This window comes from Mycteria americana, chromosome 5 (assembly GCF_035582795.1).
Source record: "Mycteria americana isolate JAX WOST 10 ecotype Jacksonville Zoo and Gardens chromosome 5, USCA_MyAme_1.0, whole genome shotgun sequence".
In the NCBI taxonomy this organism is placed as follows: domain Eukaryota; kingdom Metazoa; phylum Chordata; class Aves; order Ciconiiformes; family Ciconiidae; genus Mycteria; species Mycteria americana.
Window position 1 is genome coordinate 21,062,400 of NC_134369.1, and position 13,741 is coordinate 21,076,140.

The following is a 13,741-nucleotide window of genomic DNA, read 5'->3' on the forward strand; positions in this document are numbered from 1 at the left end:
AGCCTTTGGCCAGGCTCCCTCTACTGTGGCTCATCTCTCATGAGCGGTTGGATCTGCATGCTCCCTATGAAGAGCTTGCATTGTGGATTCTTTGGGAAAGGAAGTGAGCTCATCTGAACATTGATTTTAGCACACAGATTCAGGCAGCTCTCACACCCAGAGCTGTCTGTCATTCCCCACACTCTTGCTCTACATTAGGACATGTTTTGCAGCAATGGCATGAAACAGTCAGGTGGGCTGGACTCACCATCCTCTGCAAGCTGCAGAAACCCTCCTGCCATTAGCCAGGGTGAGGATGGTGTGCAGAGTGGTGAAGAGTTAGCCAAGGCACCGGTGTCTTCCAGGTACGGTGTGAGCAAGCAAACACTAACGTTGCAGAGTTCTTGTATGTAAATTGCCCGTGTGCTGGCTGTGAGTGGGGGGGAGCAATAGCTTTTTTGCCTCCCTCATTTCCCCTGCCTTTTGGGTGGGTGCAGAGCAGAGAGATGTGGGTCTGTGTTTCTCTGGAGGAGCCAGAGCTCAAAGCTCTGGGCTGGGGTGGTGATGTGCAGGGCTTGCTGGTGTGTGGTTGCTCCTCTGCTGTGCAGTGGAGCTTAGCAGCTCCGCTGGGGTCCGGAGCAGGGGAAGACCCTTAAGCTGCCGTGGGTGACCACCTTGGCCCCCATCTCCTGCTGCAGGGTGGACCAGGAGGCTGGTGTGGCTGTGTGGGCTGGGGGTCTTCTGAAGGGATAGGCCAAGCAGTGCCTTCCACTGGGGTGGTCTCAGGGGAGGACCCCCTCCTTGAGGACTCCTGTCCTCCCCATATTGAGTCTAGGCTTTTCTCACTGCCTTAGCAAGTCCCATAGAGCTGGGTGGTTGTGCAGTTCCCCCTGAGCATCGTTGTGGCAGCTGCTCCATCATCAGCACCAGATGCAGAGCAAGGTCCATCGTAGCCACTGCAGGCCTTTATTTGCAGCAGCCGCTGTGTGTTTTGCTAGGGGTTGCAGATCTCCCTGCTCTGTATGAAAGATGGGAGCTGGTTGCAGAGTTTCTTCAGACCCTCAAGACCCTTCTGTGTTCAGCTGTGAAGCTGTTGTGCCTGCAGCAGAACGATCCCCTCCTGGCCAGTAGTGTTGGTGGAGACTGTCAGTCGGCATTTGCTCCTCAGTCCCCATTTCAGCCTGTCGCCGTCCCTCATTGCTAATTTTCTCTTCCCATCTGAGAGAGATGAGAAGCCTGGGGTGGGGATCTCTCTTGTCCCTGAGAAGTTGTGTATGTGAGAAGTTCATATATGTAAGGGCGTGCATTAATGGAGCAGAGCAACATGCACACGGTCAATTAGTGTGATCACTTAGATTGTGTCCTGTAGCCTTGCCTTCAACCTGCATGTCTTCCTTGGCTGCCAGAACAGAGGCACATTGGACTTCTGGGAAGCAGTGGCACTTTTGGGTATGGACCTAGGGTATCACATTATTTGCACCTCATTTTCCCTTACCATCGCCACTTTTCCACCGTGTTTAACGACCTTCAGCTTCTCCGGCAGTGAAGAACAGCACAGCAACGAGAGGTCCTGCTTGGCATTGTGTTTGTGCCCTGGTTGCTCTTTTGCACCCCCTCCCTTGCCCTTCTTCAGGATCCTGAATGCCGAGGAGGGTATGAGCTTTGTTTGCCTTCCTGCTACCAAGACAGCAGCTCAGAAAAGGGCTTTGGCAAGAGGCAGTTGTGTCTGAATGCTCCCAGCTCGAGTGGGTGATTGAACTGTCTGAGTGGTTTCAGGTTGCAGTCAGGTGGGGATTGAAGGCAGAAGGTTCTGGTCTCCTTTCCATTAGATCTTTGCTGCTTTAGCAAATGCATCAGATGCAGACTGGGTCTAGAGTGGCCTTTGCTGGCACAGTTTGTACCAGCTTCCAGGGTTTTGGGAGTGGGGCTGGCGAGCCTGGGGAGGAGGGTGGAGTGGTTTAACTGTCGGGGGGGGGAGCATCTAATCCCTGTGCAATGGTGTTGCAGGCTGCATCAAATGGTGACCGGTCAGGGGAACTGTGAGCTCGTCTTCCCACTACCCACTGCATTTCGGGTGGCTTCCCCTGAGCTCGCAGATGACTGCTGCGGACGAGTATCTGACCCTGGGGTGACTTTCAGTGGGCAGGGATTGCAGTCCAATGATAGTGGATTTCTGTTTAAACCTTCGGGGTTTTGTAATCTTCCTGAGTTAAAGTTCCTCTTTCTCAGCGGAGTTGGAGCAGAAATTTAAGGGAGGAGGTGTGGGGGGGTGAATTTTCTCATGCTGAAGGGCCCTGGCAAGTACACGGTTGCTGCAGAAGTGTGGTTTGTTCATCCTGACCCTAATCATTGTTCCCAAGTAGCAGCTTTCATGATAGCATCTCTTGCTCCCCTGTGGGCATGCCAGCTTCATCTGGTGGGAGCAGGGGTGCCCCTTCCGCAGTCGTCCTCCCTCTTGCAATGGCCAGCACAGCAGGAGGCATTGTTAGCTGGAGGACAGGCAAAGGGTGTGGATGTGCTGCCATCTCAAACCTGCCCCGTGGTTTGAGGTTTAAGGCAGCCTTGAGGGTGAAGACATGGAGCTAACAGCATATTTGGGGAGCTGGGACTTCTTCCCTGCTCGCATGGGCATTAACATCCAAACTGTGTTGGCCAAGGCTTTCAAATCTATCTAATGATTTTGGATCACCAGCTTGAGATAAGGCAAATCGGAGACAGTGCTGAGCACTTCTGGAAAACCAGACCTCTTAAATTGTACTTTAAGGTTTACTTTTGATTTACACAGCCTGTACCTCTGTTTTCTTATCAGTAACACTCCCTTACCTCTCGAGGTTTGCTCAGGGTGTGTGTGAAGTTTGCCTCCAGACCATCAGGCTGAAGGATTGCAGCATATCACAGGATAAACATAGTTTTGTATTCAGTTTGATGGATTATTTTGCCCATTTTAAAGTAACCTTCATGACTAGCAGAGAGTATTAGGTTAAATAGCTCTGGATGCTGCGGTTCAGTGCTGTACTTTTAGACCAAGTTTCATGGTTTTAGGTGAGGCTATGTTTGAGACCCCAGAGCATCAGACCATAAAAGCAAAAGAAAGACAGTGGATCCTGGAGGCACAGTACAGGGTGACAGACTGAAATAAGTATAATTTTCTCTGGCCAGATTCCCAGGGTAGTCAGTGTGCAGGGTGGGAAGAAGGTAAGAAAGCCGTTGACCCTTGGGGCACACGAGTCATCCCACCATCTCCCCGTTTCAAGGCCAGGCTCACCAGGGTCGTACGTCTGTGAGCTTGAGATGAGAGACCAGGGTGGTCCTGGAGCAGAATACCCTGCAGTGGCAATTTCATAAAGTTACATTAAAAGCACGTTGCATCCCTGATGGTGGCTTGCTGGTTTTCACCCCAAGGAGTGAGGGGTGGCTCTTTGCCATCCAGAATAGCAATGAAGTGGGTTTACCTTGTCCCATCCTCAATCCCTACTGAAGTCAAGCAGCTTAAAAGCCCATTAAAACCTTAAGGGGTGCATCCCTTCATCTCTGCCTTGCAGAATTAGGTGTCTCTGTGTTACGACGTGCCAGATCCCAGACCTTGGTGTCTCTACCTCACAGCATTTGGGTGCTCCTGGGACATGCAGGAAACATCAGGAACGCTCAATACCTGATGAATGAGGCTGTGCTTTGCAGATTTCTGCCTTTCCTGGCAGAAAAAGGGTGCTGACTGCTCAGCCCCGCTGCAGAGCAGGCAGCGACAGGGATGGACCCCCTCTCCTAACGTGGCAGCCGTGTGTCTCCTTGCAGGTGGTGGTGCTCCTGGAAGTCCTGAGCTGGGGTCGGCTGGAAGATGACTGAATATAAGCTGGTAGTGGTGGGAGCCGGTGGTGTCGGGAAGAGTGCTTTGACGATACAGCTCATTCAGAACCATTTTGTTGACGAGTATGACCCCACGATAGAGGTAAGCAGCTCTGGGCATGGGGTTTGTCTGTCTACGTGTTTTCCTCTTGCTCTTCTCCACCTTGCCTCCAACCCAGAGTGTGCTCGGCTTGGTCTCAAGTCTAAACTTGAGCAGGGATGTTCCTCTGCTTTGCAGAGCTATTCCGAGTCACTATGTGCATGTTCAGAGATCACAGTGACCAACTTGTGCCTCCTGCAGAAGGATAGTGGTGTCTGCTGAAGGGAGATGGCAAGGGAGGCAGCAGAAGCGGGCAGAGCCAGGCAGGAGCTGAGAGGCAGCACAAAAGTCCTCCTTTCTGATGAGATGACAGCATGGGGAGGGGTTAAAGGTTTGGGACTGAAGAGCCATTTAGTGTCTGCACTTCCATTTCTCCTCCTGTGAAATCAGAGTAAATATATTGACTTCTCATGCAGGATGTTTTGAGATTTACTGATGAAATGGGTTTTATCAGAGCTTGGTCGTATTATGTATGTCCTGCAGTTTGAGTGAGACATGCCAAGCAGCTGAACCGTTGTGGTTCTCAGAATGCTGCCTCTGCTCTATCGCAAGTAATTAAAGGTTGATGTATGGTTCTTACAGTTGGCGTGGATGGTAGCACTGGCCTGTCTAGCTCAGCACTCTGCCTGGAGGAGCAGGCAGGGACCCTGTGCTCCTCCAGGCCTTGTAGAGGGGCAGTCCAGTCTTCAATATCCATTACACTGTTACTTTTTTTTTTACTTTTTAAAAGCATATTCCGTTCTCCAGTTGCTTTCACCGTTGCTAGCAAGATGCTAATTACCCTTTGCATGACTTACACCTTCATTCAGGGGAGATGTGGGCAGCAGGCACTGCTCTGCACGAGGAGTAAGTCCACCCTGGGAAGGCAAATTACAGCTCTGTCATGCTTCTTGGACAATAACCTCCCTGTCTGCAGTCCTAAAGGATTCTCTACCAGATGTGTATAAATGCAGCTGTAGTTGCTGCAGTTATTATTATTATCATCATAATGGCTAAAAGGCCCCAGCTGGGATCAGAAATCTATTCTGGTAGGTGTTCTATGTGTAGTCCCCATTCTGAAGAGCTTACAGCTTAAATAAACAAGTAAGATAAGGCTTGGTAGAAAGGCAGAAATAGTCTCACAGTCCTACAGATACGAAGGAGAGAAAGCACTTAAAAGCACGTGCTATTGCGTCATTTGGCCAAGGTCACCTAGAAAGTCCGTGGCAGAGACTGGAATTTAGTTTAAGGCTCCTGAGTGTCAGTGCTGCCCCTTGCTTATGGATGCAGTTGCCTTCTTCCCCAGCTCCTCTCCTCTCACGTGCTCGTTATCAGTAGCATCATATGCTTTTCTTAGAAACCCGTTCCAGGTTGTTTTCAGCAAAAGAGCTGCTGATGGAGAGCAGCCTCCCTGGGGAGATATCTGCATGGATGGGTCCTCTCTTGGACCTTAGGGTGGGCAGAGGCAGCTCTGACCTAGTGGTGTGTTGGGTTTTGGCATCCTATTTTTTTTGTCTCTAGCTGCCTGCCCCCCGTACATACCCTGCAGGGAATTTTCTCCATGTAAACAGGCAGCAGGGAATGTAAACCTTGCATGGCATTTCCCAGCACACCCTCCTCACCCTGCCTGCTCCTGCAGTGCCCCGGGAGACGCCTGCTCTCCTCCCGTTTCCCCCAGCCCCTCTCTGCTCTTCTCCACTTCTGTTCCTAGAGCAGCCAAGAGCTGCTCTTTTTACCCTTCTCGTCCCTGGTGCTTTTCTGCCTGCAGGTCCCACCAGCCCTGATGCCTTTGCAGCTCCCTTGGTCGTGCCCTGCATCCCCCCCACCCTGGCCATCTTCTCACTCGTTCCAGGGTGACTCCTTTTAATTATACTTCATTTTATGGGGATTTAGGATGCACAGGGAGTTACCTGCCAGCCATCCGAATGTGACCAACAAACCATCCTCCTGTGACTAAGCTGCTTTGGATCATGCCCAGGAGCTGACTCTGTTCAGCTGGCTAACAAACAGCACAGCAATGCTGAAATGAGCAGGATAAAGGGGGGGGGGGGGGGGGAGTATATGTGCATGGAGCAAAGGCTTTACCTGTCACTTAAATGAATCAAGTGCAGGCTGTGCTGCAAAGGGGGGTGTGAGCAGGTTGGGGTGCACTGAGAAGATGATCCCCAGGGCAGGAGGGTTGGAGAAGTGAGTTTGTCCCCTGTCTGGGGCAGAGAGCCTGACTGAGTGCCTGCTCCCCTCCTGCCCTCCCAGTTCACTAGCATAAATGTCTGGCTTTGTAACTCAGCACCCGCCGACCCGCACGTGCGCCTGCTCTTGGACTGCTGAGGAGCCTTAAGACCTTTATTTTGGAAACAGAAGGGCCAAGGCACTAAGGAAACTTCTGCCGCTGGTAGTGTCCCATGGTGAATGGGCTGGGATGGAATAAAGAGTCAGACTGTGTTGAGAAATTCTTCAATTCGTCTTCCAGCTTTTAGCAGTCAGCTAGTAACAGGCTTCCCACGCTTCTGGTCATATCCTGACTGTAGCATTTAACAAATGGATCTCTTGGCCTATTCCCCCAGCACACCTGGGGTGCTCCCAGCGTCTGCTGGGATCCTGAGTCTGAACCCCAAGTGGAGTTGTTTCTGCCGCCTGGCACTTCACAGCTGGGTCTGGCCACTTTCCCTTGTGCAAGAAGGTGGGGTAGGACTTGGGGGGCTGCAGCGCAGCACTGAGGCTGCGGGGTGCCGGTGGCTGGACATGTGGGCTGGTGGCAGCTACCCCTGTAGTGGCAGCCAGGTCACCTGGCAGCGTGGCAGGGATGGCTGACCCACCATCCTGAGTATCCCGGGCGGCGTTCAGATGAAGCTGGACACAAAGCAAGGGTGGGGAGAGCTTGTCCCCTTCCTTTGGGGAGCAGGGTCAGAGCATTCTCTGCAAGACTGTTAATGCCTTTGCTTCATTAGTGAGCTGGCTAGCCTTACGGGCAGCCTGTTGATGACCTGAGCCAAGGTGTGAGATCGCTTCTCTGGAGCTGTGCTGTCTGCTAGTGAGACCTCCTGTAACTGGGGACTTCGCAATTAATTGCGAGCACATGTGCCGAGAGGCTGGTCCTCTGGACGCAAGCCAGGGCGCAGGGGTGGGAGGATGCTCTGGTGGGCAGAGCAAGCACTGGGGTCCCTTTGCTGGTCCCTGCCAGGCGCTGGGACCCCAGAGGTGGAACCAGTGCTCTTCTACCTTGCACCAAGGAGGCTCCAGATACATTACTGATTAGAAATGGGAGCACATCCCTGCAGGGCAGCCTGCCAGTTGCCTTCAGAGTGGTTGGCTGGAAGCCAGCCCATCATTCCACACTTATTCTTGGTGGCTCAGTAGTCCCCTTTTTGGGAAGGCACGGGTGAGAAGGTTGTGGCAGAGCAGATCTCTATCTCCTCTGATTTCGCGGTCCTCTCCACAAGGTGAGGAAAGACTTTAATTAGCCCCAGTAGATGACATTGTTGTAGTAATGAACCAAAGGGTGGAGGCCATGTTGGCCCCATTCCCTTTCCGTGCCACTGCTGGTCCTGTCGGTGACCTTTGCTGTGTTGGCTGTTTGTCTGCAGACCTGCAAAACTCATCTGATAACATTGTTGTGGTTGTTGGAAGAGCAGCAGACATTCGAATTAATTTTAAACTGCAGCCGTAGCCTCTGCGAGTGGCTGCAAAGTGCTGTCATGGTCATATTACTGACTCGCACCTTTTCATACCTTTGGTTTTGGCTTCCTTCTCTTGCTGAGAGTTGAGGATGCTGCGCCATACCTGGAGGACAGCTATCGGAGAGGGATGTAGCTGTTCCTCCGTGCAGGGGCTGCCCCAGCAGCATCCTTGCTGATGAGACCGGGCATGGGGGAGAGGCATGGTGGTGATGAGTGGTGCTTTGAGGAGCCCACCTTGAAAACAAAACTTTTTGAGGGATGCTCTGGGTGATTTCCAGGCCTTCTCACATCTGTGATAGCTTGCGATTGCTTCTGCTGCAGGGAAAACCCCCAACTTCAAAGGACCTGCCTGGGTAGTGTTTACCTGTTCTGGAGCCCTCTGGGGACTGGTTGTAGGAAATGCCCTCCTCACAGTGTGATATATTTTTTTTTTCTCATGTTTGAAGAAGAGGTTTACCATTGGAGCCCAGTTTGCATCCTTACTGGTGGCATATCACCTCTGGTGCTTGACTTGAGATGTGTTGGATTTCCAGGTGATCTTAAACACCTTCCAGCCCCGCAGATCACAGACAGTGGCTGGAAGCCCTGGCTGGCTCAAGCCACCTTTCCTGGGTGTCCCCTTCCAGCACACGAGTGGGGTGGCAGCAGAAGGGATTAGCCGGGACTAAATAAAGCTTAGGACAATAGTTGTTGAGGGCTATGCGGTGTGGTAGAGACAAAACTGCCCCTGGTCTGCCAGAGGCAGGGCTGGGAACGGGGAGAGCAAGCCAGGGGCTGTCTTCTCTGTGGCTCTGCCAAAGAAGGGGAAACCTGCTCAGCTGCTCCCTTTTTCCTTTTTTTTTTTTCTTCTTTTTCTTCTTTTTCCTTTCCTTCCCATTTTTGAAACAGATTGAGTCGGCTATTTAATGGGAGCTAAACCCAGGCAGAGTGTGACCTGGCACTTTCACAGGGATGCGCTCGCTGCATCCCTTTGCTTAGCTGGACCTGAGCCCTCCCTTAACGAATCCTCCTCCCTTTCTCTCCCTCTCCTGGCCTGCAGGATTCCTACAGAAAGCAAGTCGTCATCGATGGAGAGACTTGCTTGTTAGACATCTTGGATACCGCAGGGCAAGAGGAGTACAGTGCTATGAGAGACCAGTACATGAGAACGGGGGAAGGATTCCTCTGCGTCTTTGCCATCAACAACACCAAGTCCTTTGAAGATATTCACCAGTACAGGTCAGTATCCTGGGAAGGGCCCCTTCCCTCTTGCCCTGTGCAAAGGGGATGCTTTGCCACTGCACCCTCCTGCCCTCCCTTTTAGATCAGGCCCTGTGGTGGAAGCACTGGCTGCCAGCAAAGACAATTAGCTCAAGTGGCCATTCCCCAGGGAAGAGACGGAGCAGACGGCTAATGTCAGTGACTCCAATAAAACCCATCCGAAGGGATTGCTTGTGGCCTTTGGGGACTCAGTAACGTAATGTTTAAGTGTTTATGGTGACTAAAGAGAGAGCTCATCCTCTATGACCCCCTCCCTTCCCTCCCTAATTAATGGAATTGCTTTGTTAGTGTAATCGATCTCAGCAACTTCTGCTGGGCCTGGGAGCTGGGAGAGGAGGCTGGGAAGGGCAGGGAGGGCTGCTTCCCCCACTGGCAGCCGTTGCAATGAGACTGCGGTCTGCCAGCTGCACGCACGTTGGGAGAGGCAGTCCTGGCCTGTTGGAACTCGGTTTCAACCAGGACAAAGATGGAGCAGGAGGAGAATCAGGGCCCTGGTGAGGTGACTTGCCCAAGAGGATGGACTGGGGGACAGTGGCAGAGCAGGGACCCCATCCCAGCATGGTCCTGCTTTGGCTGCACCTAGGTTACCCATCCTGCTTCTCCCCCTTGCTGCCATCACCCCTGCAGAGCTGGAGAGCCAAGGAGATGATATAAACGCAGCAGGAGTCTTCCCTGGCTACCCCGATGCTACTTTAGGGAGGGATCTCTGCTTTATGCCTTGTTTTGAGGCTTGGCTGTGATGGGAGGCACTTGCAGAGTATGCAAGAGATGGCTCTGCCTGTCCCTGCTCTATCCACTGCCTGCCAAGGGACCGTGTACCCCAGTCCCTCATCATAAACCTGAGTCCCAGATAATCCTGTAGCTCCAAGCACATGCACAGCCCTTCCTTGCCCTGTAGTCAGAGGCGCTGCTCCGAGCTGTCAAGATGTCTGTCTTTGGCTAGCAGGCGTGTTCAGTGTAATAACTATACGGTTGGACTAATTTGGCTTGTTTTAGCTGAACTGGAGGACAAAGGATGGGATTTTCCTAAAGCACCTGAGGGATTCAGCAGCATTCATCCTTGTGCTGGGGCTGGTGCCTGTGAATCACTTGCAGTGTGGCTCGATTTCAAGCCCCGGTTTTAATCATGATGTAAATCACCGGCTTTCATCTCGTTTTGCCTGTGCTCTTTGTGTTTGCACTTTTAAAAGAGTATTCCCCAGAGAAACGCTGGCTCTCCCTGGTTAGTAACCATTAGGAGGTATCTGTTTTCAGCTAAGTGTAGCCCATGCATTAAATTTAGTACTTGTGTTTGCTGATCGGGATGTTACATGGAACATTTAAGTGGCTTTATGGCATGTCATACATATAGTCAGATTTCATTTCTGTGTTCTACTACATTAAAACAAAGATTGATTTTTTTTGTGTGTGTGTGTGATACATGTCCAGCTGCTTTTGGATGGAAATTTGAATTCAATTAAAATGCAGAAATCAGCATTTTAAATAATGCTTTTATTAGTTAAATAAAACCATGTTGAATGTTCTGGATGCATGAGCAAGAAAAAAAAAAAAGGCTGTTTTGCATCTGAAGTTAAATGGTTTATTAAGGAGAGGAAGTTATTATCTATCAGGGGGGAATTGAATGGATTGTTTGTGGTCATAATGGCCTTTAAGATTTTTTTTTTAAAGTGGTAGATCTCATCCTCGCCCACCTAGTTTTAAATCTGAGGTTGGAATGAAGAAGCGAGCATTACAGCTTTTTTGCTTCCCAGTTGGTTTCTCAACTTTGAGTGACCTAAACTAAATTGAAAGGAAGCAAATACTGCCTGTGCATCTGCAGAAAAGGTTACAGCTGCCAAAAGCTGGTTTATCAGCTCAGCAAATTCTGGTTGCAGGTGATTTTTTCTTCTTATCCTCATTCAGGGGGATTACTTGATCTAAAATGTTGGAAATAACACAGGTAACTGCTTGAGTATTCATTTTTATTTAGTTTAAACTATCTTAAGCTCATGTCTTAATATAGATTGTTATAATTTCAAGTTGTGTTTTGTAAACAGTTGCATTTAAAGAGTAGAAGTATGTTTAGGTTTTGTTTCCAAAAGTGCCCTAGCTATTTTGCTGTTTACTCACTTACACGGTCATTTACGTTCTCCTGAAAGCCCAACACAAGGCACTTGGCAGAAGCGAAGCATAGCTGTTAATTCTTGATGAAGAAGCTGGTTGGGAGTGTCCTGGAGCTGCCTTCTGATGCCTTTTCTCCCTTCACTTTGGCACCTCTTACTCTTGCAGGGAGCAGATCAAGAGGGTGAAAGACTCAGATGATGTTCCCATGGTGCTGGTGGGAAATAAATGTGACCTACCAGCTCGGACAGTGGAGACCCGGCAAGCGCAGGACCTTGCCCGGAGTTATGGGATCCCCTACATAGAAACGTCTGCCAAAACCAGACAGGTAGGAGAAGGGTTTTAAACAAAATCTTCTTTTTCTTCTGTTTTCTCCAGTGCTGTCCTGGAGAGGCAGGAACGGGCAGACACCACCTTGCAGACAGACGGGTGCAAGGGCCAGGGTTAGTTGCTTCCTCAAGGCTAAATGCTCCATCAGGATGTTCCTTCCCCTGTCTGGGCTCAAGCCTCCAATCTGGAGAAGCGTGTAATTCATGCTCTGGCAGCAGTGAAGGGACGATGCCTTCTCAGGGCTTTCTCCAAGGCTCTGGAATAACCCCCATAGTCATTGCAGGTCAGCTAAGCTCAGGGGACTTGGCTAACCTCATCCATGCTCTATTTTGGCAGACCTACAGGCAGACTATACCAGTGCTGGAAGGACCATGTGGGGCTCCCAGAGCACAAAGGTGGAAATGGAGCAGCTGATACCTTCAGTGGTCTAGTGGTGGCTTTTCTCTTGGGTGGTAGACCTCATTCAGGCTGCTGAAAGCTGATGAATCTCAAGGACTTAAGAGCTCCTTGGCCTTGTGGTTGCTCGTTCAATCTTGCTTTCTGTTCAGGGGCCACACTAAGATCCCTGTTATTCTTCCCATCTTGGTTTTGTACCTTTAATTGTGCAATATGCACTGCTGGGGACACAGTGCTACGGACACGTAGCTGGGGAGCAGAGCCCTCTCTTCTCTCCACTGTCCCTTCTTGAAGTGGGCAGCTGCTTCAAGCAATGCTTTTCTTCCAGGGTGTTGAAGATGCCTTCTACACCTTGGTACGGGAGATCCGTCAGCACAAGCTGCGCAAGCTGAATCCCCCAGATGAGAGTGGCCCCGGCTGCATGAACTGTAAATGTGTGATATCGTGACTATGGTGAGTTTTGGAAGCCTGCTTGGAAGATGGAATGCAGTGGGATTATACTGGAAGCAGGGCAGGAGGTGACTGCAGATGCATTCGTCTGCAAACAAATGCAGCAGAAACAATTTCAGCAATAGGTATTTTTTTTAATGAAACACTTTTTGACTGAAATAGCATTTTTCTGTCAAAACATAGGTAAGTCAAAATTCCCACTTTCCTGAGGAATTGTGTAGGAGGAAAGGGTTGTTTATTTCCCTCCCCCCTCATTTTCTGGAACAGAATTATACAGAACTGAATAAAAAAATACAGGTTTTGTTGTGCTTTCCCTGGGAAATCTTCTTCCCATGCTGCCCCTCTGAAAAAGGAGTTAAGCTGGTACTGAAGGTGTGCGGCTCGCTGCACGTTCACCAGACTGGCCCTAGAAGAGTTTAGATGAAGAGCTGGGTAAGCGCATTGCCTCCTAATGCACTTGTGTAAATTGCCTTGTCGTAAAGCTTCAGAGCAGACCTGTCTCACTGTGAAAGTCCTGTGTTCGTCAGAAGAATTTTCCCCATTAGATATATCCCCTGGGATATTTGGAACTGATGCAGTGTTGAGAATTAGCCATAAGGGGGCTGTTTTGCTTTTATAAATCATGTGTGCTGGAGCCAGGAACAGTGTTTTTCAGATTGTCTGTGTTCACTTGCCTGTTTTTCCTTTTTTTCTTTCCTTGATTGTTTTTTTTTTTAATGATGCATTTATTTAAATCGTTGCAATCCTGCTGGATAGCAGTGAGGGAGAGCTCCTATTGGTGTCCCTCTGTGAGCTGGGTGGCCTTAAGCCAAACCCCTGGGAATATCTGGCTGTGTAACCAGCTCCTTCCATGGCAGAAATGGAGAGAATTGGGGATGAGTGCACCAGGGAGATGTACATCTAAGGACATCTGGGACTGGGGTGTGGGAGAAAAGCCTGCACAAACATTGCCCTTAACATCTTTTGGGGAGTCTCCCAAGCACCCTGCCTGGCCCTTCACCCCTTTACACAACTGATGGAGCCTAAAGAGAAGCGCATCATGTCCAGAGATGATGCTAAGAGGGTCTCGCTGAAGGTGGAGGTGGGAGGCTGGTTTTCCTCCTCTGCTTTTTGAGCCAAAGGCTGTGAGCACAGCAGAGTTCTTTCTGGGGAGGGGGGGAACAAAAACGCTGGCAGCATTTGCTTCCTATGAGCAAAAAACCACGCGAGCACCCCACCCCTCCGCTCCCAGCCGAGGCACGCGAGGTCTCCCGGGGCCTGAGCCGAATGCTGTGCCCAGCACACTTATCACTGCTAAGGGAGGTTTTCCAGATGTTCAGGTCCTCCAGCTGTTCAGGAGCATTTCCTCCGGATGGGGATGTGAGCTCGGGGCTCGTTTCCTGCTCTGGCTCACAGCTGACAGCATGGGCTTGGCAGATGCTGCTGCTCCCCTACACTGACTGCCAGGAGCCCGGTCCCTGTCACAGCCTGGTGGTCAGCACCAGCATGGGCAGTGCCTTCTAAAAGAGGGGCAAGAAGGTGTGGGAAGGAGTCTCTTGGAAGACTTCCCTCTGTTAAGAGAGTATGCCCTGTGAGTTGCCGACATCTTTTTCTGCTCAGGCAGAAACTTGAAACTAAACATCCCAGC

At 50.6% G+C, this 13,741-nt stretch overlaps 1 protein-coding gene across 2 annotated transcripts in view; it reads left to right on the forward strand.

Annotated features, from left to right (window-relative positions):
* Positions 1-13,741, forward strand: part of HRAS (HRas proto-oncogene, GTPase) — a 43,322-nt gene that overhangs the window by 28,774 nt on the left and 807 nt on the right. For both annotated transcript variants that reach the window (XM_075502377.1, XM_075502376.1), the window contains 4 exons: positions 3,772-3,925; positions 8,618-8,796; positions 11,107-11,266; positions 11,993-12,117. In XM_075502377.1, coding sequence (XP_075358492.1) covers positions 3,815-3,925; positions 8,618-8,796; positions 11,107-11,266; positions 11,993-12,112 — 570 coding nt within the window. In that variant the 5' untranslated portion in view covers positions 3,772-3,814 and the 3' untranslated portion in view covers positions 12,113-12,117. The remainder of the gene's footprint in view (positions 1-3,771; positions 3,926-8,617; positions 8,797-11,106; positions 11,267-11,992; positions 12,118-13,741) is intronic.